This window comes from Carcharodon carcharias, chromosome 9 (assembly GCF_017639515.1).
Source record: "Carcharodon carcharias isolate sCarCar2 chromosome 9, sCarCar2.pri, whole genome shotgun sequence".
Taxonomy (NCBI): domain Eukaryota; kingdom Metazoa; phylum Chordata; class Chondrichthyes; order Lamniformes; family Lamnidae; genus Carcharodon; species Carcharodon carcharias.
In genome coordinates, this window is record NC_054475.1 from 30,133,265 (window position 1) to 30,157,846 (window position 24,582).

At 40.8% G+C, this 24,582-nt stretch overlaps 1 protein-coding gene across 4 annotated transcripts in view; it reads left to right on the forward strand.

Annotated features, from left to right (window-relative positions):
• tbc1d22b (TBC1 domain family, member 22B) overlaps nucleotides 1-24,582 on the forward strand; it is a 355,700-nt gene that overhangs the window by 216,910 nt on the left and 114,208 nt on the right. For all 4 annotated transcript variants that reach the window (XM_041195481.1, XM_041195479.1, XM_041195482.1 and 1 more), the window contains 2 exons: nucleotides 1,833-1,939; nucleotides 13,231-13,306. In XM_041195481.1, the coding sequence (XP_041051415.1) occupies nucleotides 1,833-1,939; nucleotides 13,231-13,306 (183 nt within the window). The remainder of the gene's footprint in view (nucleotides 1-1,832; nucleotides 1,940-13,230; nucleotides 13,307-24,582) is intronic.

Sequence of the window (24,582 nt, forward strand, 5' to 3'; positions counted from 1 at the left end):
AAAAGCTACGTTGTTACTTGGACATTTTTTATACAGCAAAGCATCCAAGAAGTCCATGTCAGCAAACACAGAAAAGCTAGAGAAAGAATATCAAAAAACTTCAATTTATATTGCACCCTTTATGACCTCAGGGCATCCCAAAATACTTTACAGCCAAAGAAATATCTCTGAATTGTAGGTACTGTGGTAATGTAGGAAACATGGCAATCAATTTGCACACTGCAAGCTCCCACAAACAGCAACATGATAATGACCATACATTCAGTTTTTGTGATATTGATTGAAGGATAAATATTAGTGAGGACACCAGAGGTAATTCCGATGGCCTTCAAAATAGTGCCATGGAATTTTTTACATCCACCTGATAGAGCAAACAAGGCCTCTCTTTAATGCCTCATCCAAACAACGACACCATCCTGGGGAACAGCAAATGGATGAGGATCCCAAACTTGCTCACCAGGATGAAGGGGGTGATCTATATTTTGCTTATCCGATAGGAGAAAGGCATCATGTTTGGAAGACAGCAGGGCTGAAATCTTACTGTGGGTATGGTGGACATAGATCAAATCTTGTTAATTGAGGTGGAAGGAAGGGGCCCATTATTTGCTCAGCAGAGCCCAGGTAGGTAGGCCAAAGGTTGCTCAGCAGAGAAGGGGGTGAGAGCTGAATACTTGCTCAGTATGGTAGGGATGGATGGAGGTGAGGCATGAATAATTGGTCAATAGAGTACGAGTTTGGGGGGAATAGACCAGTACATTTGCTCAGTGGGTCTCCATCTCACTGGGGTGGGGTTGGCATTGGCAGCTGAAACTAGCAGAGCAGTTCCTCTTGTATGGACAGTTCATCAATTCCTGGTGATGTGACTTGTACTTGAAAAGATGATAACACAACCAGGTCTCTAGTCCAATCTCTGAATTCTAAGATAGACGATCTGCAGGGTGCATTCATTGCTGGTTGCCATATAGACTGAACACTGCATGTACAGTATTGCTAATGAGCACCGTTCTTTCCTTTACCTGTCTGAGTTATATAGTATTGTCTTTTTCTTATTCACTCATGGGATGTGGGCGTCGCTGGTGAGGCCAACATTTATTGTCCATCCCTTATTGCCCTTGAGATGGTGGTTGTGAGCGCTGCCTTGAACTCCTGCAATCCATGTGGTGCAGGTACACCTATAGAGCTATTAGGAAGGGAGTTCCAAGATTTTGACCCTATGACAATGAAAGAACATTAAAATTAATAATATTTAGCTGCCACATTAATCAGCATTCCAGCATCCTGTTATCAGTCTTGATGCATACATCTCTCTGAAGATGTTTCCAGTTGTGCGATGTCTTGGGTATAACAAGTTATTCTGGAAAGAGTCCTAGTTATTACAAAGCTATCTGCTAGTTTTCCTTTTGGTGCTTTTCATTTTAATAACATTTGTACTGAATTGCGCATGTACTTAATTTTTAGACTGCTACACTCATATGAACTTACTAATTACTGAAAAAAAGACATGCTATCAAAGCTTTTCATCTTGCACGCACAGGTCAGCAGCATGGTAACACCTCCACCAGAGTCCACTTGCCAACCAACCAGCATTGTCCTCTCATGCAATATAAATTGTTGTTCCCATTTACTGTTGGTAATTTCTTGTGAGCTGCCCTGATGAGTACAAGGCTAAAAGCTTTGATAGCATGTCTTTTTTTCCAGCAATATTTAAGCTCTGTACTACCAAACCTATTAATTTCTGTACAATATCTTGTGCTAATAGGGAGATTTTTTATTGAAAGCTAAATATAACGAGCAGGAGGAAGTTAATTTTCTTTTTCTTTTTATCATTGCAGAAGAAGATGTGGAAAATTTTGATGTAACTGACCTGTCTGAGGCAGTGCAGCGGAATATTGAAGCTGATAGTTTCTGGTGTATGAGCAAACTATTAGATGGCATCCAGGTAAATTTGATAATTAAAATGAAAAGCTGGCTGATTTCTAACTTTTTTTGGAATCTGCTTTTCTCCCCTTTAATCTTACAGTGACTAAGATTTGATAAGGGCCCACTGATAGCGCATCAGCACCGCTTCTGTACTTGCCCAATTTGCCATCTGCATCTGAACAGGTACCTAAGGCTGTTTGCCAGCCTGATCAAGCCTGATCCTACCCCAACTAGTACCCAGCAGCAGGAATAACAGAAATTAGTGAGAGCCTTAGGTGATACATGTTCACCCTTCCAAAGTCAGTGGGCATGAGATCCTGCTGCCATCTTTAGTTTTGAGTTAGGTCGATTGAGGTGCACAAGACCATTTGACTTATCTTAATTCTAGTGTCCAAAATAAGAAAGCTTATATTTTTTTCCTTCTCGCATTTCACTTACTATATTTGTCAAGTCCCCGAGAGTGTCAAGGAAGGAATAGGACAGTTGAAAGGCCCATATGAAAGTGGCAACAGGCAATTGTAAAATTTTCAAATATTCTAAACAATTTCTTTGTGTTGATGTTAACAAAAGCAACTGCTGCCTGGAATTGAGGTTTGATTTTCTGGAAAAATGTTAGCAATAATAATGATAAGGATGGAGAGAAATGTATAAATCACAAAAGGAGGATGACTTTTGATGCAGCACCACATGGGAGGTTGGTCCATAATCAGAGAAAAGTACAGAACAGGTAATTATTAAAGTGAACTGACAGCTAGCTACACCTCATGAGGCAGAAAATGCTCATGTATGGACTTGATTGGGTAGGGTGGGCAGGGCTCAATGTTGTGTCTATTGGTCATCCCATTGTACATATGTTTTTAGTGGGAAGTAGAGACAAAGTAGTCAAAAATTGATGATGGCAAGCTGTTGAAATCATCTGCATGTTCTTTCTACATGTCACCTGCAAGCTGTTTTGGTCACCATATTTACAGAGCAATATCATGACAAGGTGTGATATGTAGCATTGGGCACCAAATCTTCAAAGAGAGTCCACAGAAGTTGTTTGCTAACTTTAGAGAAGAGGGAAATTTAGAGAAGCTCTTATTGAGATATACAAGGTCTTTCTAGGTACTGACAAGTTGAGCCATGAGAAAATGTTGATCAGGACCCAGAGGATAACAGCAAGGCTGCTGGGGATGAAGTTTAGAAGAGAGAAAATGGATGGACAGATCAGATATAACTACTTCGATCAGATGGTGATGAATGTTTAGAATGGACTTCCAAAGAGGCAATTGATTCTGAATACATCAGTGATATTAAGCAGGAGTAAGGCAGGTCAGAAAATCAATTGAAGGATTAGGTCATGAACTGTGTTATGATTTTGAATTTAAACATGGACCATATGTACAGAAATGGTCATTTTGATATCAATGTTCCGATCATCACTCTTGTTCCAAACACTTGACCTAAATAATCTTTTGCCAGCCTTAGCCTGTCTCTCTTTGTTTTGTTATCTTAATTTTCAGTGAACTAGTGATTAGATCAATGCCATTTAAAGCCTTGCAAACTTCTGTAAGGCTTCCATCAATCACCTTTCAAAACATTTGAGTCCCAGCTTTTCCAACCTTTCCCATTATCTGAATCCGTTGGAAACAGAGGTGTATCTTATGTCTCTTTGCTTGTTTACTTCCCTATTCGATAAATTTGAAATGCAGCTAAAGCCTAAAGTAATTTTTATTGTTTTGTGTTCTGCCACATCTTAAAAATCTGGCAAGGATCCTGTGGAACAAAGAATCAGTAGCTTAAGCTATCTAAAGAAAGGTTTTCTGTCTATTATCTGTTGGCATACTATTCAATCCAACTGGAGGAACAAGGACCTGCACATGAGCATAGTTCAAACATAGAAACAAGAAATATATCAGGAGCTATAAGAACAAGAGTAAGCCATTCAGCCCTCTAGACTGGTTCCACCATTCAGCTAGATCATTGCTGATCTGTATCTTAACTCCATCTACCAGCCTTTGTTCTGTAACCCTTAAAACCTTGCCTAATAAAATCCATCCATCACAGTTTTGACATTTTCAATTGACATAACCTCAACACTTTTTGATGGGAGAAAGTTCCCGATTTCCACTATAATTTGTTTGAAGAGCTGCATCTTGACATCACCCCTGAACACCCTGGTTTTGTTTGAAAGTTATAACCCCTTGTTAAGGGTATAGCCAGAGATCTACTTTTTATCATCTCAGACACTTCAGTTAGATTGACTCCTCTTCTATACTCGAGGAAGTACAAGCCTAGTCTAAACAATTTGTTTTCATAATTTAACTATTTTAGCCCCAATATCATTCTGGTGAATCAAAAGCCAACATGTTCTTCCTGTGACATGGTGACCTGAACTGATTTCAGTATTTTAAATGGGGTCTAAAAATAACTTTAAAATAACTTCCACTCCTTTGTATTTCTGCTATCTTCAGATAAGGGCTAACATTTCATATGACTTTTAAATTTTTTTGTACCCATCTACTAGCTTTTCGTGAATTCTGTAATTGGACCCTTAAATCTTTCTACCCCCACAATTTTTAGCTTCATGCCATTTAGAAAATACTCTGATCCATCTTTCTTGGATCCAACAGGGATAACCTCGCATTTCCACACTGTTGAACTTCATCTGCCGCAGTTTTGCTCATTCACATTAATCTACCCCCGCTTTTAAACCTTTTACTCCCATCTATATTTTGTATTGTTGCACCTAACTTGGTGTCATTGACAAGCTGAAAATACATTTCCCTTTCCTTCATCTAAATCATTTGTAAATATTGTGAAAAGCTGAGGCCCCAGTACCGGTCCCTGGGCAATATCACTAGTCACATGCTGTCAACTGGAGTGCATATCCATTATCCTTATCTCTGTTTCGTACCTCCTAACCAACTTAAATAGGTTGTCTCCAATTGTATGTGCTCTTATTTTGTTGAATCTTATCAAATGCCTTCTGGAAGTTTATATTAATAACATCCATAGACACTCCTTATTTGTCACATTTACCTCCTCAAATTCAAGTAGATTCACTGTACATGATGTACGTTCACTGTATAAATCCATGCTGGCTCCCTTTGATCAGTTCATGTTTGTCGCAGTGCTCAGTAAACTGTCCCCAATAGTGAATTCTAGCAAAAGCAGAAAATGCTGGAAAAACTCAGCAGGTCTAACAGCATCTGAAGAAGAGTCATACGGAATCAAAACGTTAACTCTGTCTTCCTCTCCACAGATGCTGTTATACCTGCTGAGTTTTTCCAGCATTTTCTGTTTTTGTTTCAGATTTCCAGCATCTGCAGTATTTTGCTTTTATCTTAGTAAATTCTACCAACTTCCGTACAAAACTAATAAGTCTATAATTTCCTAATTTAACTCTTCTTGCCCTTCCTAAATAGTGGAATAACATTGTCAAATTTCCAATCCAGGAACATAATTCTTGAATCAAGAGAATTTAGAAAGTCATAACTATAGCATCTATGAATTCCTCAACGGTTTTATGCTCTGGGTTGGAAACCATCAAGTCCTGGAGATTTGTCTATCTTTTGTATCATTATTTTCTCAATTACCACTTTATTTTACTTGTACTAAATCTGGTAAGTTCCTGCCTTTTATTTTTATTTTTCCTTGTACTTTATCCTCATCCTCTGCTGTGAAGACCGATGTAAAAGTAAGTATTTAGTAAGTGTGCCATTTCTTAATTTTCAGCGACAAAAGCAACTGCACCTATGGGGAGAATTTTCTCCCTGCTGGGCGGGAGTGCAACTGATTACCACCCACGATCGGCTACACGCCACCATTTTACATGGGCGGGCCAATTAAGGCTTGCCCAACATGACACGCACCCGGAAACGCTGAGCGCACCCTGTGCGGGCGGGGGGAGGAGGGAGAGTCAGGGCCTACACAGAGCTGCCTCAGGGAGATTACTTTGCTTATGGAAAATGGAAATAAAGACAAAAAATTTATTCAGACATGTCCCCTCACGTGACAGTGTCACATGAGCTGGGACATGTCGATAAATTTTAACAAACATTTTTATTGCATTTATAAACCCTTCATAAAACCTCATCCCACCTGTGGATGAGGTTCCATGAAAAATGCGGAGGCCGCCAGGGCTCTTTGCCTGCCCGCCAACCTTAACGTTGGATGGGCAGCCCTGTTAATTATTTCAACTACTAATTAAATGGCCATTAATAGGCCTTTGACAGTTCAGCAGGCACGCAGCTGACTCCAGTGCGCGCCCACCGAACTGAAGATCAGAATGACGCGCGGGGACATCGGGACGCACACCTGATGTTGCGCATCATTTTATGCTTTGGTGGCGGGCCCTGCTCGCTGACCAGAAGATTCAGGCCTATGTTTAAGGGGCCCACTTTACTCTTAGCCCCCCACTTTCTCTTCCTATCATTGTAAAATTCTATTATGTTGCCCTTGATGTCTCTTGCTAGTTATTTTTTTCCCTGTGATCGCTCCTTGTAGCTCTTACTGCTTTTTTAGTATCACTCTACAGTTCTTTATACCTGTTCCAGTCTGCAGGATCTCTGCCGTTCTTTACATTTTTATGAACTTTTTTTTACTTTTATACTATCTCTACTTCAAACGAATTTACAAAAGACAAAATTCGAACATTAGTCTGTCAACTTAGATTACTAGCCGTCAGACATTGATGACGCTATATAGCATTGATAAGCACTATAAAAGTTAAAATAATTCTCATGCATTTTGTTACAATCCCCGTAGAGACTGATTAACTTTTTAAAAAGAGATGAATTTCCCAGCGACTGATGGAAAGAATCACACGACAAGCTTTCATGTTTTAAAACTTTTACCGTAACAAACTAAAATCAACATAGACTAAACATTACTTAACAGGCAACTGGTAAACGAAGAAAAGGTACTTCTTCATTAACTAATATAACCAAAATACTTTATGACCCATTTCTACTGCTATGCTCCCAGCAGAAAGGTAGCCTTGAAGATGGAGTCCCAGACGACTCCCAGCTTTTCAACAGGCTCCCAAGGTGAGTCTTCCAGTGGAAAATCCTTTGGAAAGTCGCGCAACTCAGTCTTCTGAGTATCCCCAACCAGCTTTCAAGAGCGAGGGTCCTTCTAGTGATTCCTTTGTCCTTAAATCTCCACAAGTCCCATCTCTTCAAACAGAGAATCAGTTCACATAGCCACCTTGCAAGCAGGATGCCAAACACAAAGCAGTGTTTCGTCCTGCTTTTCACAACAGCAACTGTTTCTGTCTTCCTCGCTGGGTCTGTGTGTCAGCCCAGAAAACCAGCTGCCTTTCTTTTGTGTCAAGGCATGACTTGATTTTCCACATGTTTTGTCCTTGGCGCCTCTCCCAAGACAACAAAATCACATGGGCCTGCCTCCTGGCAAAGTTCAGTATAATCTCACCATTCGCCCCACAGGACATTCTGTTTCGCCTTAAATTAAAGGAAACATATTAAAACATGACCGTCTTATGAAGACTCGCATTTGTAACCATTTCTATTCAAATCTGTAACCCATTGGTTTAGCAACTTATTTTGTTGGGTTGTTGAGAACTAGTGGTGCAAGAAATGTGAACAAATCCCTTTCTCAACTGTCCTCTATTTAAGTGATCCTTGTTAAAGAATTTTTTTCTGAAAATTGCCATTGATTTTATGTTAACATTGATTGAACTAATTTAATTTGTTCCTTCACCTCACTTTTTACCAATGAATGATGCACATAATTTGCCTGTCATTTTACTCTTGCATGCTATTGCCCCCCCCATGTCGTTTCTTCTAACAAGTTAGCTTCCAAATTAAATCCCTACCAGCTTATTTATATTTTAAAAAGACATAACACCAAGTCCTAGTAACAACATGGAACTTTACACATTTACAATGAATTCAAGCATTATGTGCACGGGACCTGTAAAAGGTTGAAGTATGATTAGTGCATTCCTGGATTTATGTTACCCAAGAAAGACCAATGGTCAAGTGCATGCATTACTAAAAGTACACACTTCTAGAATCAGTTCAGAAATGAAATATTACAGTTTAATATCCTCCATATAAAATGAATGTATAAAACATTAAAAGAATATTTTACACTCTAATCCAACAAGGCCATGGCAAACTATTCAATGCTTGTTCAATCTAATTGTACAAACATCAAAACTATAGCCCTTTCTATATAAATATGTTCCCATTTAACAGTAGTTAAGCTAACCTTCTAATTAATGTTATTTGCTCAATTTTTAGACCACTTATATAATTTCCTGATTCAATAATTGCCAGGATCAGTGGCCTAACCTGCAATGTGTACTTTACTGCTGGATAGTGCATTACACCATGGTGATGCCAAGTATCAAGCTACTATGCAGAGTGAATTGGTACAAGGTTCTTTTTATTTTTGTTGGAGATTTTGATACAATTTTGACTTTAGAATGTTTAAAATAAGCTCGAAAAATCACCTCAATGCATTCATTTGCAAATCAAATTTGTGCTTTAATAATTCTCCAGAGGCAGGAAAGAAGTAACTGATAGACCTTTGGAATATAAGAACTTATTTTCTTATGGTAAATATTTTTAATATCACAACTTATTAGGAGTGAAAATTTATAAGTTAGCACTAAGTTTCAATTTTAGACAGCAGTCTTGTTAACTTGAAGTTTCTCTCTAAAGGTATAATTGTTGCTATGATCTATGATTTCTATTTTGTACTGTTACAACATTGACAGTGGTAACATTTTGTTTATGTTTAGTATGCAACATAACTTGTCCGTGGCTGGTTTTCTCAACTGTTTCTATGTAATTTATTACGCTAATTAAGTCCCTGGGTTATTTGAGTAAAGGTTACAGAGCTAGCTGGAAAACAGCTGCTGGCACAAAGAACATCTCAAGGTCTAAGAGGACAACATTTTGATGTATTATCAAATACAATAGCCATGATTTATAACATAAACAAGTTATTAAAGCATATTTTTTAAAAAGGTCCCTACATTCAACAGATTCTGATGAAAGGTCTTTGCCCTGATATGATAGCTCTTTTTCTTTCTTCATGGATGCTGCCAGACCTGCTGAACATTTCCGGAATTTTCTGTCTATGTATCAGATTTTGAACATCTGCAGTATTTTGCTGTTCCCTCCATTTTGTAATTGGGCTATTATTATAGCTGTAACAACACAACAACAACTTATATTTATACTGTGCCTTTAGTTTAATAAAACATCCCAAGGCGATTCAGAGGAGCTTTATAAAGCAAAGTTTGGCATCGATAAGGTAGCGTTAGGGCAATGGCCTGATGTAAGATTTTGTTCAGTGTCTCACCAAGAGGTTGAGAGGCTTGTGTGATGTTTATTGGTAACACATAACTATATACATTTCCTAGGTGCTGGTTTCTGCTGGACTATGACCGTACTCAGTCCACTATCATGTGACCCCCCTAAATCATAATGTAGGCGGCGCTGTTTCCCCAGCCTCACATTAAACCTTACTAGCCCAAAAACCCCAATGCTACACGGCCAAAAATTTGGTCAAAGAGAGAGGTTTGAAGGAGTGTCTTAAAGGAGGAAAGAAAGGTAGAGAGGCGGAGAGGTTTCGGCAGGGAATTTCCAGAACTTAGAGCCCAGGCAGCTGAAGGCACAGCCACCAGTGGTGGAGCATTTAAAATCAGGGTGCCCATGAGGCCATAATTAGATGAGCAAAGATATCTCGGAGGGCTGTGGGGTTGGGGATATTACGAAAATAGGTATTATATTTTTTAGGGTTATAGAAGTGTTTTATTGCTCCAGGCATATGTTTTTCCCAAGCGTTCGATATGTTAGACACTGATGAACCATTTTTTTAAGTGCCAGTATGGTATGCAATGAGAGTTTACATGCTGGAAAAGGTCATTCATAAACTGAGGCAAAAAATGACTGTGATGCATGATCCCACAAAATCCTTTTGTGCCAAAGTTTGTCTTATTCTCTTGGCTCTGCTCAAGATTCTGTGTTTCTCTCCTCCATTTTTTTTCCTCCCTCTATTGTTACACTGTGTCAGTTCTTATGGAGAAAATCCTTTTTAGTCCAGTTATATCCTGCCAGGATCCTTCAACTATGAAAGAACAAGTTTGTAGCATTTATTAAAATTCTTGCTCATTTTAGTACCTTTCACTTCTTCATATAGAAACACAATATCTGATATTACTCTGCTCCTCTCACCCATTCTAATCTCTCTCTCTCTGAACTTACTGCACTCCATTCTCTCAAGTCCAACCCTGACATTGTCATCAAAACCGCTGACAAGGGTGGTGCTGTTCTTGTCTGGCGCACTGACCTCTACCTCGCGGAGGCTGAGCGTCAACTCGCAGACACTTACTCCTACCTCTCCGTGGACCATGACCCCATCACTGAACATCAAGCCATTGTTTCCAGGACTGTCACTGACCTCATCTCGGGATCTTCCTTCCACAGCTTCCAACCTGATAGTCGCCCAACCTCGGACGGCCAGCTTCTACCTCCTACCCAAAATCCACAAACAGAACTGTCCCGGTAGACCGATCGTGTCAGCTTGCTCCTGTCCCACAGAACTCATTTCTCGTTATCTTGACTCCCTTCTCTCTCCCCATGTCCAGTCCCTTCTGACCTACATCCGTGATTCCTCTGACACCTTACGTCACATCAGCAATTTCCAGTAACCTGGCTCCAACCGCTTCCTCTTCACCATGGACGTCTAATCCCTCTACACCTCCATCCCCCACCAGGATGGTCTTGAGGGTCCTTAGCTTCTTCCTTGAACAGAGGCCCGAACAATCCCCATCCACCACTACTCTCCTCCGTCTGGCTGAACTTGTTCTCGCACTGAACAATTTCTCCTTCAACCCCTCTCACTCCCTCCAAATAAAAGGTGTGGCTATGGGTACCCGCATGGGCCCCAGCTATGCCTGTCTCTTTATGGGGTATGTGGAACATTCCTTGTTCCAGTCCTACTCCGGCCCCCTTCCACAACTCTTTCTCTGGTACATCGATGATTACTTCGGTGCTGCTTCATGCTCTCGTCGGGACTTGGAAAAATGTATTAATTTTGCTTCCAATCTCCATCCCTCCATCATTTTCATGTGGTCCATCTCTGACACTTCTCTTCCCTTCCTTGACCTCTCTGTCTCAATCTCTGGTGATAGACTGTCCACCAATATCCATTACAAACCTACTGACTCCCACAGCTACCTCGACTACAGCTTCTCACACCCTGCTTCCTGTAAGGACTCCATCCCATTCTCTCAGTTCCTTCGCCTCCGTTGCATCTGTTCTAATGATGCTACCTTCAAAAACAGTTCTTCTGACATGTCCTCCTTCTTCCTTAACTGAGGTTTTCCACCCACGGTCGTTGACAGGGCCCTCAGCCGTGTCTGGCCCATCTCCCGCACATCCGCCGTCATGCCTTCTCCTCCCTCCCTGAAACATGATAGGGTCCCCCTTGTCCTCACTTATCACCCCACCAGCCTCTGCATTCAAAGGATCATCCTCTGCCATTTCCGCCAACTCCAGCATGATGCCACCACCAGACACATCTTCCCTTCAACCCCCAATCGGCATTCCGTAGGGATCGTTCCCTCTGGGACACCCTGGTCCACTCCTCCATCACCCCCTACTCCTCAACCCCCTCCTATGGCACCACCCCATGCCCACGCAAAAGATGTAACACCTGCATCTTCACTTCCTCTCTCCTCACCGTCCAAGGGCCCAAACACTCCTTTCAAGTGAAGCAGCATTTCACTTGCATTTCCCCCAACTTAGTCTACTGCATTCGTTGCTCCCAATGTGGTCGCCTCTACATTGGAGAGACCAAACGTAAACTGGGCGACCGTTTTGCAGAACACCTGCGGTCTGTCCGCAAGAGTGACCCAAACCTTCCTGTCGCTTGCCATTTTAACACTCCACCCTGCTCTCTTGCCCACAGATCTGTCCTTGGCTTGCTGCATTGTTCCGGTGAAGCCCAACGCAAACTGGAGGAACAACACCTCATCTTCCGAATAGGCACTTTACAGCCTTCCGGACTGAATATTGAATTCAACAACTTTAGGTCTTTAGCTCCCTCCTCCATCCCCACCCCCTTTCTGTTTCTTCCCCCTTCCTTTTGTTTTTTCCAATAAATTATATAGATTTTTCTTTTCCCACCTATTTCCATTATTTTTAAATATTTTTATATCTTTTATGCTCCCCCCCACCCCCACTAGAGCTATACCTTGAGTGCCCTACCATCCATTCTTAATTAGCACATTCATTTAGATAATATCACCAACTTTAACACCTATGTGTTCTTTTGTTCTGTTGTCTGTGACATCTTTTGATGATCTGCTTCTATCACTGCTTGCTTGTCCCTACAACCACACCAACCCCCTCCACTTCTCTCTCTCCCCCGCCCCCCCATACCTTAAACCAGCTTATATTTCACCCTTTTCTTGGATTCACTCAGTTCTGTCGAAGGGTCATGAGGACTCGATATGTCAACTCTTTTCTTCTCCGCCGATGCTGCCAGACCTGCTGAGTTTTTCCAGGTAATTCTGTTTTTGTTTTGGATTTCCAGCATCCGCAGTTTTTTGGTTTTTATATCTGATATTACTTGCTTTACAAAATAATTTTAGAGTGTTAAATTAATTCAGTTTTCCTAAGTGAGAAGGAAAATAATTCAAACATCCTCTTTCCTCATAATTCAAAGCAGGGGACATTTCTTCCCACATTTTACAAAATGGAAACCTGCTTAGTCTCCAGTAGAATTGCAAAGTTTAGCTATATTCACAAATTCTGACTTTCCGTGATTGTACATATAATTGGTACTTTTAAAGCATATAAGTATTTCTTTTAGGCTTTTCCTAGTGCTATGAGCATATATGGTAATGGTCACTTGGTTTAACTTAAATAATTAGGTTGCTTATGATTTTGCTTCTATTTGTTTCCTGAGATGTGACAAGTGTTCGCAAACCCACATTTATTATCCATCCATATTGCTCTAAGAAAGTGGTGCTTGACTGTTGTCTTGAACTGTAACTCAGCCACTTCACATGGCATTAGAATCAACCACTTTGTGAGAACTGGAGTCATGTGTAGGTCAGGTAGGGATGGTAGGTTGCCTTTCCTGAAGGACAGTAGAGAACTAATTGATAAATCATGGCAACTGTAGTCCAAAGGGTTATGTACAGTAGCGGAACATGCAAATCTAGCATCATGTTCCTCTTCTTTCCTTTCAGTAGTAAACTGAATATTGCAAATAGCTGTCAATTAATGATTAAATGCTACAGCATTATTTGAGCAGTTTGTATTTCTTGTTTCTCTAAAGGACAATTACACTTTTGCACAACCAGGGATTCAGAAGAAAGTCAAAGCGCTTGAAGAACTCATCAGTCGAATTGATGGTGAGTCTGGATAATTTTAACCCTATGCCAGAATACATCACTTGGATGGCAACATTGTTTATATTTCTGCCAAGTTATTCTTGTTAACATAGGCTCTAGATTTGTCTGTAAGAATATATTTTATTCAGCCTAGGGTGAATAGTCTTACTGGTAAAATTTGACGTTTTGATTTATTTTGCCTAGTTAATTGGTTTACCATGTTGTTCTGTTTGATTAATTGTAAAGAAGCAAAAAACATCTAATCAGATCAGGCAGTTTCCAGGTCAGAAATTCAGTTGTTGCCTGTAAGTAATCTTGCTTTGTCAGCCTTTCAAATCTTTTTTTTAAACTCCTAAATATTTCTCTTACGAACATACAAATTAGGAGTCGGCCATTCGGTCCCTCGAGCCTGCTCAGCTATTTGATAAGATCATGACTGATCTGAATATAGCCTCAACTCCACTCTCCTGTCTACCCCCTATACCCTTTGAATCCCTTGTCAATCAAGAACCTGTCTGACCTAGCCTTAAAAATATTCAGTGACTCTGCCTCCACTGCTTTCTAGGGAAGAGAATTACACAGAGTAATGACCCTCTGAGATTTCTCCTTATCTCCATCTTAAATGGGAGACCCTTTATTTTTAAACTGTGTCCCCTATTTCTAGTCCCTCCCACATGGGGAAACATTCTCTGAGCATCCATTGTGTCAAGTCCCTTCAGGATTTTTTTAATATGTTTTAATAAGATCACCTCTCATTCTTCTAAACTCTAATGGATATAGGTCCAACTTGTTCAACTTCTCGTAAGATAACCCCTTCATTCCAGGAATCAGTCGAGTGAACTTTCTCTGAACTGCTTCTAATGCAATCATATCCTTAAGTAAGGAGTTCAAAACTGTAAAGAGTGCTCCAGATGTGATCTCACCAGGTCTCATCTGGAGTACTGTGAAGTCTGTGGGGAGTTACTCACCTCCTGGCTCGCCATAGCTTGTCCACCATCTACTAGGCACAAGTCAGGACTGTGATGGAATATTTTCCACTTGCCTGGATGGGTGCAGCTTCAACAACACCCAAGAAGCTCAACACCATCCAGGACAAAGCAGCTTGCTCGATTGGCACCCCATCCAGAACTTTTAACGTTCACTCCCTCCAGCACTGACACACCGTGGCAGCTGTGTGTATAATCTACAAGATGCACTGCAGCAATTCATCAACAGCACCTTCTAAACCTGAAGCCATTACCACCAAAAAGGACAAGGGCAACTGATGCATGAGAACACCAGCACCTGCAAGTTCCCCTCCATGCCATACACCATCCTGTCTTGAAACTATATCACTGTTCCTTCACTGTTACTGGGTCAAAATCCTGGAACTCCCTTCCTAACAGCATAGTGGTGTACCAATTACACATGGAATGCAGCTATTTAAGAAGGCTGCTCATCTAATTGCATCTGAAGAGCAATTAGAGATGGGCAATAAATCCTGGCCTAGCCAGCGAAGCCCACATCCCTTGAAAGAAACAATGCTTTATATAATTGTAGCAGGACCTCCCCACTTTTATATTATATTCCCTTTGCAATAAACAACAACATTCTATTTGCCTTCCTAATCACTTGTTGTACCCGCATACCAACTTTTTGTGATTCATGTACCAGGAATCCCAAATCCCTCTGTATTGCAATTTGACAATCTCTCTCCATTTAAAGAGTACACTGTTTTTCACTCTTCCTGCCAAAGTGACAAGTTCACATTTCTCAAAATTCATTTGCCAAATTTGTGCCCACTCACTTAATCTATCTGTGTCCCTTTGCAGACTCATTATGTCCTCTTCACAACTTACTCTCCTACCTATCTTCATGTCATTAACAAATTTAGCAACCACACATTCATCCAAGTAAATAGTTTGTACCCATCACTGATCCCTGTGGTGCTTGCTAGGCAAACCTAAAATGTAGTAAAAAGAGATCAATTAACATTTCTTAAGAGAATAATTCAGACTTTTATTGATACCCACTCAACATTCTAGTATATTTTGCATATGAACCTTTTATTTTACTTTTATTTCTCTTATGGAGCTTTCAATCCTGCAATTTTCAGTCTCTTTAAACTTTAGTTGCACCCCTGAGATATTCAAAGCTATGTTAAATGGTCAGCAAATCATTTGGAACAATTAGACATCTGCTTTACTAATACTATCAACATGGATATCTTGACAAAGGGTTTCGTTTGAGAGTAGAAATTTCATTTGCATATTGAAAGCACATGACAAATCTATTAGAGATTTTGAGGGTAGATGAAGAGGAACCATTAGATGTAATATATTTGGATTTTCAGATGGCATTTGATAAGGTGCCACACAATAATTTACTTGAGATGCAAGCTTTAAGCTCAAGGGAATTGGGGGTAATATATTGGCTTAGATTAAGAATTGGTTAATGGACAAATAAACTAGAGAGTAGCAATGAACATGCAATTTTGCAGGGTGCAACTAATAGAGTACTGCAAATGTCAGTGATTGGGCATCATCAATTTACATTTTATATCAATGACTTAGATGAGGGACTAGTATTATCTCCAAATTTGGTAATGATGCAAAGCTAAATGGGGAAGTAAGCTGTGAGTAGGATGTAAAAAGGCTGCAAAAGGTGATTGCCCCTTAAGTAATTAGGACAGGAAGTTGGTAGATGGAGGATAATGTGGGGAAGCAAAAAGCTTCCCCTTTGTAGCATTTGCTATGAAGAATGGAAAGGTGGAATTTTTTTTTAAAGGTGAGAGAAAAGTATTGGTATTCAGGGGGATTTGGGTGTTCTTGTGCACAAATCTCAAAGTTATATGCAGGTACAGCAACAATTAGGAAGGCACATGGAATGTCTGTCTTTATGACAAAGGTTTTGGAGTGTAAGAATAAGGAAGGTCAGTCAACATCTGTGGAGCGATCAGACAAATTAACATCAGTCAGCATTTTCTGTTTTTGGTTGATTTCCACCTGCAATTCCTTTGCTTTTTATATTTACCATGTATTTTAGTTTGAAAACCAACTGACTGTTTAAAAACTTTTTGCAATGCTTTGAAAACTATAACCAAATGATTAAATTGCAACCTTCTCTGAACCTTTTTAGAAAGCCACATTAAATTGAGTGAACAGATGTCCTGGTTTCTCACTAAGTGCCCCGGCGTCCCAACAGTTTTCTCCAAATTACCCGAATATCCTGATTTTCAGTTTACCCGAGTCTCCTCCCCTTTAACCTGCCTTTTGTGTTCCATTTACTGTCGGCAAATCTGAAAAAGTCGCTCTCACGCTGCACCTTGGGAATCAGAATACTGCCCACTCACTGACAATTAAGCAGCTGCTCTGGGACGCTCTTGCACGCGCAGGAATCCTTCTCACCAGCATCCGGAACCCAGAGCGAATCAGCTTCTGGGTGACAAACGAAAATTGACAGCAGTGTCTGCCAACTGCAAGCCCCACTTGATGTGGAAGTCAGATGGTGCCCATCAGTAAACCACTGATCAGAGCTGAGGAAGGTGACCGAGAGGTTTGGCTGAGCCGTGGCACATTCAACCAAATTTCCCATAACATGAGATATTGGAGCAGCAATAGACCACACGGCCCATCGAACTTGCTCCCCCATTCAATATGAGCATGGTCGAGCTTGGGCTTCAAATCCATTTTCCTGCCCGCTCCCCGTATCTCTTAATTCCCTGAGAGACCTGAGAAAATTCTGTCTATCCCAGCTTTAAATGTCTTTAACGATGGAACATCCATAACCCTGTGCGGTACAGAATTCCAAATATTCACAGCCCTTTTGAGTGAAGAAATTTCTCCTCATCTCAGTCCTACATGATTCCCTTATCCTGAGACTGTGTCCCATGTTTTAGATTCCCTGACCATCGGAAACAATCTCTCAGCGTCCACCCTATCAAGCCCCTTCAGAATTTTGTAGGTTTCAATGAGAGGCCCCCTTGTTCTTCGAAACTCCAGAAACTATAAGCCCAATTTACTCAACCTGTCATCATAGAACAATCCCCTCATCCCAGGGACCAATTTAGTGAATCTTTGTTAGCCACCTCCAATGGAGGTATATCGTTTCTTAAATGTGGAGACCAAAGCTACACACTCTACTCCAGGTGTGGTCTCAGCAAAACTCTGTACACCTGTAGCAACCTTTCTTTATCCATTGAAAGGTTGAATGCGTACCAGCTTGTGGCCCTGAGTGCAAACAAAATGTACCAGACTTGAGGCACGTTTGCTAGTTCAAAACCCATTTTCTGGCTGAAAATGTCTTTTGTTAGAAGCCAATGTCCAAATGAAAATAAACAAGGCTTTTAAGTGGAGATTGGCCTTACCATTGTGCATTGCACAGTAAAGTTAGAGTGGAATAGATTCTGGGATCTTGTGACGAACGAAGTCTTGGTTCAGTTTTTTTTTTAAGAAAGTGAGGTAGAAATGTCATTGAACCAAAAGTCTGTGGTTCATAACTTCAATAATTGGGTGTCTAATAGGGTTGCCAACTCTGGCTGGACAAATTCTGGAGATGTCATCATGTGATCTTTTACCGTCAACTGCCCAACCCCTAGATTTCTGCCATTGGTTGCCCAATATATCAACCCTGGCCTTGACTTTGGAATTTCTGTTCATACTAACATTGTAGTGAAGGATGAACTTCAATGAAGCAACAGTTCCCTCCTATCAATTTTGTAATTACTGTTCCCAATTTAAATGGACCAACTTATGTTTTTAGGAGACATCAAGTTTGCATCCTTAATTAAGGTCATGAAATTACAAATGTTTGGATGAGGGTGTACAGTACTTCAAACTTCATTCTAAAAGAACAGACTATTGTGACAGACAAAACCTCCACTCTTACAATGTGCATTATTTTGAACTTTCAACTGCAGCACAGAAGTTTTACATAAATATTGCGCAAATAGTATTCCTTGTTAATGTTGATTCACTGTTATTCTACATATGATTTTCTTTAAATCATTCACAGCTCTATTTCAGAATGAGATTTTTAAATCCACTGCATTTTGGTGTTTACAATTATGCAGTGTCATGACACAGTACCTGCGTGACGGTATTTTTAAACCTTTAAAGAAAGACCATATTTTAAAATAAAGCTGGAACTTAGGATGGCTCATCAGAGCTACAAGACAGTTTTTGTGGATTAAACCATTTTATTTCTCAAGAGGACAAAGATACCTTTTCTGACATTGACTCACTGTGGTTTCGGCCAGAGGATAAACAAAACTCCATCAACACCTTCATTGTGAAAAATGCAAATTTGCTTTGTTAAATCTATAGGCTTTGGCCACCTAAAAAATCCACAGGTAGACTTCAGACAGTTATTTAAATTACCACAATCCCTTATTTGGGACCATGACTCAACAATGATGTGAGGTCACATGATATAGCAGGTATCTTGACTTGCTGCTAAAGATATAGCAGAAACATTCAAACTGCTTTTTAGGGATGTAAACAAAATTTCATCAGAGGGAGAGAGACGGCTTGACATGCAAAGCTATTGACCACTGCAGCCAGTTAAACAGCTTAGTAATTACCTACAATGCCTTGAAAGAGGAACTAAGTCTCTCTCTCTCTCACTAACTGATTTCATCTTCAAGTCTACCTGTGAAAACAACCTTCAGGCAGATCAGCTCTAGGAACTATTACCACTACTGAGAAATCTCTGCATTTTCGAGACCTTCACTTTAGCTAATGTAACAACTTGACCCAAAACATCAGGCTTGCACTGAAATAGAGAACAAAGGCGGAATTTTCCACTCACATTGGCAGTGGGTATGTTTGGTGCTGTGAACGGATAATATGGCAAGAAGGCCAAAAATCTTTTTATGCCATTGTGAAACCAGTTTGCGATCGTCCATTCCGCCCGTCAATGACTGGCCTCGTTTCTCGCTGTCCAACATCAGGAACTTAATTTTAATACATTTGCATCTCATCATTGCGCCTGCATGCTGGAATCATCTCCTCTCCTCCCCCCCCCCCCCCACCCCAACATCAAATTTGCCTTACACATCTGCCTTTAAAAGGGTAAACCAGGCAAGCTGAACTTTGAAGGGAACTCAGAGGTGAGCGCACACACCCTTGCTCAGAAGTCACAAAGATCACCCATAGGACATCAAGGAAGAGGCACTTGGTGTTGGGGGGAGCACAGGTATGAAGCTTTTTCCCAACTGGCTTTCATTGTGGTGCTGGGGCAAAGGCTGCAGTGCGGATGAGGCCGGGCGGTGCGGGGGGAGGCAGCACAGACTGATGGAAGTACACAAGCACATGCTGGGTGGGGGGAGTGTGAGGGAGGCGACTACGCACTTGGAAAAGCTTGTGTCAAAAATGAGAATTCTTCCGCAGCTGAGACCGTTCAGCAGCTTCATTGACATGCTTTTAGTTAGGCTTCTGAAGCATTCCTGCCCACTCAAGCAACGCAAGAGCATGAATGTGCCACCGAATGCTCCAGAATTTTTCACCCCTTGGGCACAGACTGCAAATTAATGTGCATTTTAGAACATTTGCAATTCTGCAAAGTTCTGCAATTTTTAGAACATTGCAGAACAATTGGATGACTCTGTGTGTGAGAGAGTGAGTGGTGATGTCCCTTGAGCTGGCAGTGAGTGAGATGCCAGTGAATGTGTGATGGGCTTGTGAATGGGTGAGTTGAGAGTGATGAGATGGTTGACTCACCCTGGTGGCACGGATGAGACCATTCATCCTTTTTCTGCACTGCATGGCCGATGTCTTCACTGGAGCAGTCCTGAGCTGCAAGCATTGAGAACCGTGCGCGCGGCTGCAGTTTAAATATGGCACCCAGAGTGAGGAAGTCGTGAGGTAACGGCATGGTAGGCAAATCAAAGCCGTCCGCCATAGAGACAGTGTGTTTCCCATGACTGCATAATTTCTGAAGCGTGAGGGGGATAGTATGGTGCAAAAACCCGCCACTACAGCCAGCAGGTAAAGTGTCATTTTTCACACCCGCTACTGCACTTAGTGCAATTTTAGGACAATTCTGCCCTGAATTAAATTCCATTTTTATAATTCAAAACAAAAACAGAAACAGAAATATCTGGAAAAACTCCAGCAGGTCTGGCAGCATCGGTGGAGGAGAGCACAGTTGACTTTTCGCGTCCTCATAACCCTCCAGCAGAACTGTTTTTATCCATTTTTATAATTACCATTTTACCTTCAACTGTATCTAGTTTCTGTGTGTGTGACAGTGTAGGTGAATCGTGTGAGACATCATGGCTTTTGTTAACCTCCAGGGCAATTGTCTGAGAAATAAGCTAACCTTTTTCATTTTTAAAATACAAAAACTTGCTGCTGGGTTATTTATTTAAATTGCCTCAATCACTCCAAGGGCAGGAAAATACACACATCCACATACAAATATACTTGATCACAGGCAAGAAAAGATAATGCCTTAAAATTGTCCATGACAATTGGAGGCTGTCATCCAGGATAAAATACATTGCAAATGAGACAAATCTGAAATTTAAAGGAATTGAAAGTAGAAAGGTAACAAAGTAACAAAGCTAAAGTTGCAGCAGTGTACTAACAATAGGAAATAAGATGGCCTCTTACAAATGCAAACGCATTTTGGCAAGGAGAACAGCTAAAAACTGTAGCTAAGCAGGTGAGAGTATAAATATGCAACAAAGCAAGGAGAGTTGAGTTTCTAAAGATGCTGGCCGAGCTTTTGGAACTTGCTCCAGAGTCGGTACAGGTAGAAAGAAGCAGAACCTGAAACAGACTAGATTGCCCCAGCCAAAATTCATCTGGAAGAATGAAGGCTAGACTTTCTAGAGAAAAAGAGAGAAAGGAAGAGAGAGCAAGAGAAAGGGAAGCCCAAGTGAAAGAGAGTTTTCCAACTGCAAAAGCTTGAGATGGAGATACAGACACAAAGATAGAGAAGTAAGACAAATTGCAGCAGCTAGGAAAAACATAAATTTACCTACTTGCAATTTAAATTTCCTTAGCCCAGAGACAAATATTGATGTCCTTAAAGTGCTCCCAATTTGTCCCAAAGTTTGAAGAGGGAAGTGCGGAGACTTTCTTTTTGAGAAGCTCAGTTGCATTGGCCACCAGAATTTTGAACGCTCCTTATATAGGATTAGCTGGTGGGGAAAACTCATGAAGTTTACTAAATATTGTCTGCTGAAATGTCTGCCGGTTATGAACAGACAAAGAGTGCAATCCTCAGCGCCTGTGAACCAGCACTGAAGATCGACTGCCAACAATTCCGAAATTCCCATAAAAAGGCCATGCAACCTGCCTGGAATTCGAAATATTTTAAACAGATAACTTTCAACCGCTGGGTTGGAACTTTCAAGATAGATCAGACCTACAAAGGGATAAGAGAACTGGTACTGCTAGAGGAGTTTAAAAACTATCTGCATTCAGCCTCAAAGGAGGAGCAAAAGGTTTCCACGGTTAGAGCTGCAGCAATCATGGCTGATGACCATGATTTGACCCACAATCCACTGAAACAAAGCAAATTTGGGTCAGGTAACCTTTTGCAGCAAGGGAGAGATAAAACGAGACGGACGGAACAGAAATAGACTCCACAGGAAAGAAGAATAGAAAAAACAGGGCAGACCCATCCTCAACTTCTAAAAGAAAGAACCTGGGAAGCAAATCAGCAGTATGATACACCCTGCTTGCTTTCACTGGCAAGCTACGTCATATCAAAGAAAACTGTTGGCATGCAAAATGCCTCGGTGCTTGTGGCCATAAAAGTCACGAGTTTCTGTTCAAATGTAACTGAAGGCCCAGATACCTACCAGGATTTTGTATTTAAGGGGGAAGTGGCCCATAGAAGGAAATCAACATTCTCTGAGATACTGACTGTTTGCCTATTCTGCTAATGGCAGGGATTAGTGAGTTCCAAAATTAGTGAAAACCCAAAAGCCTGATGAATACCAGTGAGCTAGTCAAAAGATTCTCTGGTGAATGTGTATAAGTGCCACTAGTGAAAATTTACTTGCAGGGCAAGCTCATTACAGGGCTATGGCAGGTGTGATCCTAAGCTTCCCCATGCAAGGGACAGATCTTTTGTGAGGAAACACCTTGGCCGGTCGGGAGGTAGTAACTCCAAAGAGTCCAGGGAGACTGGGGAAAACCAACAGATTTCTGCACAGGTGCAGAAGGCTGAGGAAGAGACAAAGGTCCTGCAAGAGGCTAAAGAAAAGCCTACAGAATTAACTGGGACCATGGTAGAACCTGCAGTGTTAGCACAGATCAGAATAGAACTCAGAGAAGTTAAAAAAAGCTAAAACCAGGCCAACAGGGTTAAAAGAAGTCAAGGAAATGTCCATAGAGTTTAAAGAGAATGAAGGAACTGAACCAGAGGTCTGGTTAGCAGACACCTTTTCCGATTTAAATAGGGGCAGAGAGAGCTCCCGAGCAGACAATCAGATGGTGAGGGAAATGCCTCATCCAGTTGAAGAGCCACAGGGCAGTGCAACAGAAGCTGGCCAGTCACCGGTGGGCAGTGGTATCCCAAAGGACAAGAGACAGATTGGAAACCAGCACATCCCCACAATAACCAAAATGGGGAAGTCATTACCTCTGAAGCTAAACTGCATTCGTAGCAGCCACAAGGAAAGTTCAAATGTAGCTGACACAGACTTAAACACAAATCATTCAAAAGGATCAGGTTAAAAACTTAAACCTCACCAAACCCAGCAGTTTAGTGGCAAAACTAAAGGCAAAACTGAAGATGGGGTTTGGAAGATGAGATGCAAACTTCACAGGGGTGTAAACCCAATATACCCCACACCATCACCCTCAAAATACAAATCCTCAGTGACCTCAAACCTAATTTAAGAAACTTCTGAATTGCAAGCATGGCCATGAAAGGGCTTTGCAGAACTTCCCCCGCACTACTGACCACCCACCCCACACCCGCAACATCCCGGCCTACCTCATTGCCTACCCCAAACAGTCAGTTCAAGCTGCATGCTAAAGATCTTCACACATAAACAGCCTGCTGAAATTCAACAGTGCTTTAATAATCAGCGTGAATCTGGAGCTGTTCTCAAATCTTAACTGCGCGGAACTGCCTATGCCTGTGAAGTCAGCAATCTTGAAATTTTGTGTATTAACATTTATAAACATTCGCCGATAAAACATAACTGGGGGACTTTTAAGAGGGAAGGAATGCAACAAGAAACTAGTTGCATCAGATAACCGAGTGTGTGAAAGTTAAAGTATGTATGGAGAGTGTGTGCATTTTATTTTTTGCTTTGCAAGAAAACCATGTAAAAATGTAATAGGATTACATTTTTCTCTGTGGGAAGAAGGCATATCATGTTGCAATACCTTAATGGTGGTATTATAAATCTTTAAAGACATTTTTAAAGCCTATATTTTAAAATAAATAAAGCTGGAATTTAAGATGGCTCCTCAGAGCTACAAGAGAGTTTTTGTGGATTAAACCATCTTATTTCTCAAGAGGACAAAGATACCTTTTCTGGTAATGAATCACTGTGGTTTCGGCCAGGAGATAAACTAAACTCCATCGACACCTTCATTGTAAAAATACAAATTTGATCCGGCACAAAAGGCTTTGGCAACCTTAAAAAAAACCCCACAGGTTGGAGAAAACTAAACTTCAGACTGTTATTTAAATTACCATAATTCCTTATTTGGGACCATGGCTCAACACTGATATGAGGTCACTTGATAATTCAGCCATCTTGGCTCCCTGCTAAAAGTATAGCAGAAAAATTCAAACTGCTTTACGAAGACATCTTCAGAGACACAGAATTCCATCAGAGAGCGGGAGGGTCTGACAGGCAAAGCCTTCAACCACTGCAGCCAGTTGAGCAGCAAAGTAACTATAGTACCTACAACGTCTTGAAAGAAGAATTAAGCTTCTCTTTCCTGTTTAACCTGTTCCATCTTCAAGCCTATTTGTGAAAACAACCTCTGAGCAGATCAACACTAGGAACCATCACCACTGCTGAGAAATCTCTGCATTTTCGAAACCTTCACTTCAGCTAAGGTAACAACTCGTCTATGAAACATCAAGCCTGCACCAAAATGGAGACTGAATTGAATTCCGTTTTTATAATTACTCTTTTACCTTCAACTACCTAGTTTTTGTGTGTGAGTCGTGTGAATGAAATATCATGTTTTCGTTAGCCTCCCCGGGGTAAGTATGTAAGAAATAAACTAACCTTCTTCATTTTTAAAACACAAAAGCTGGGCGCTCGGTTATTTAAACTGACTTTGTAACACCGTTAAATTATCTATGACAGCAATAGAAAAATAAAACATGATTCC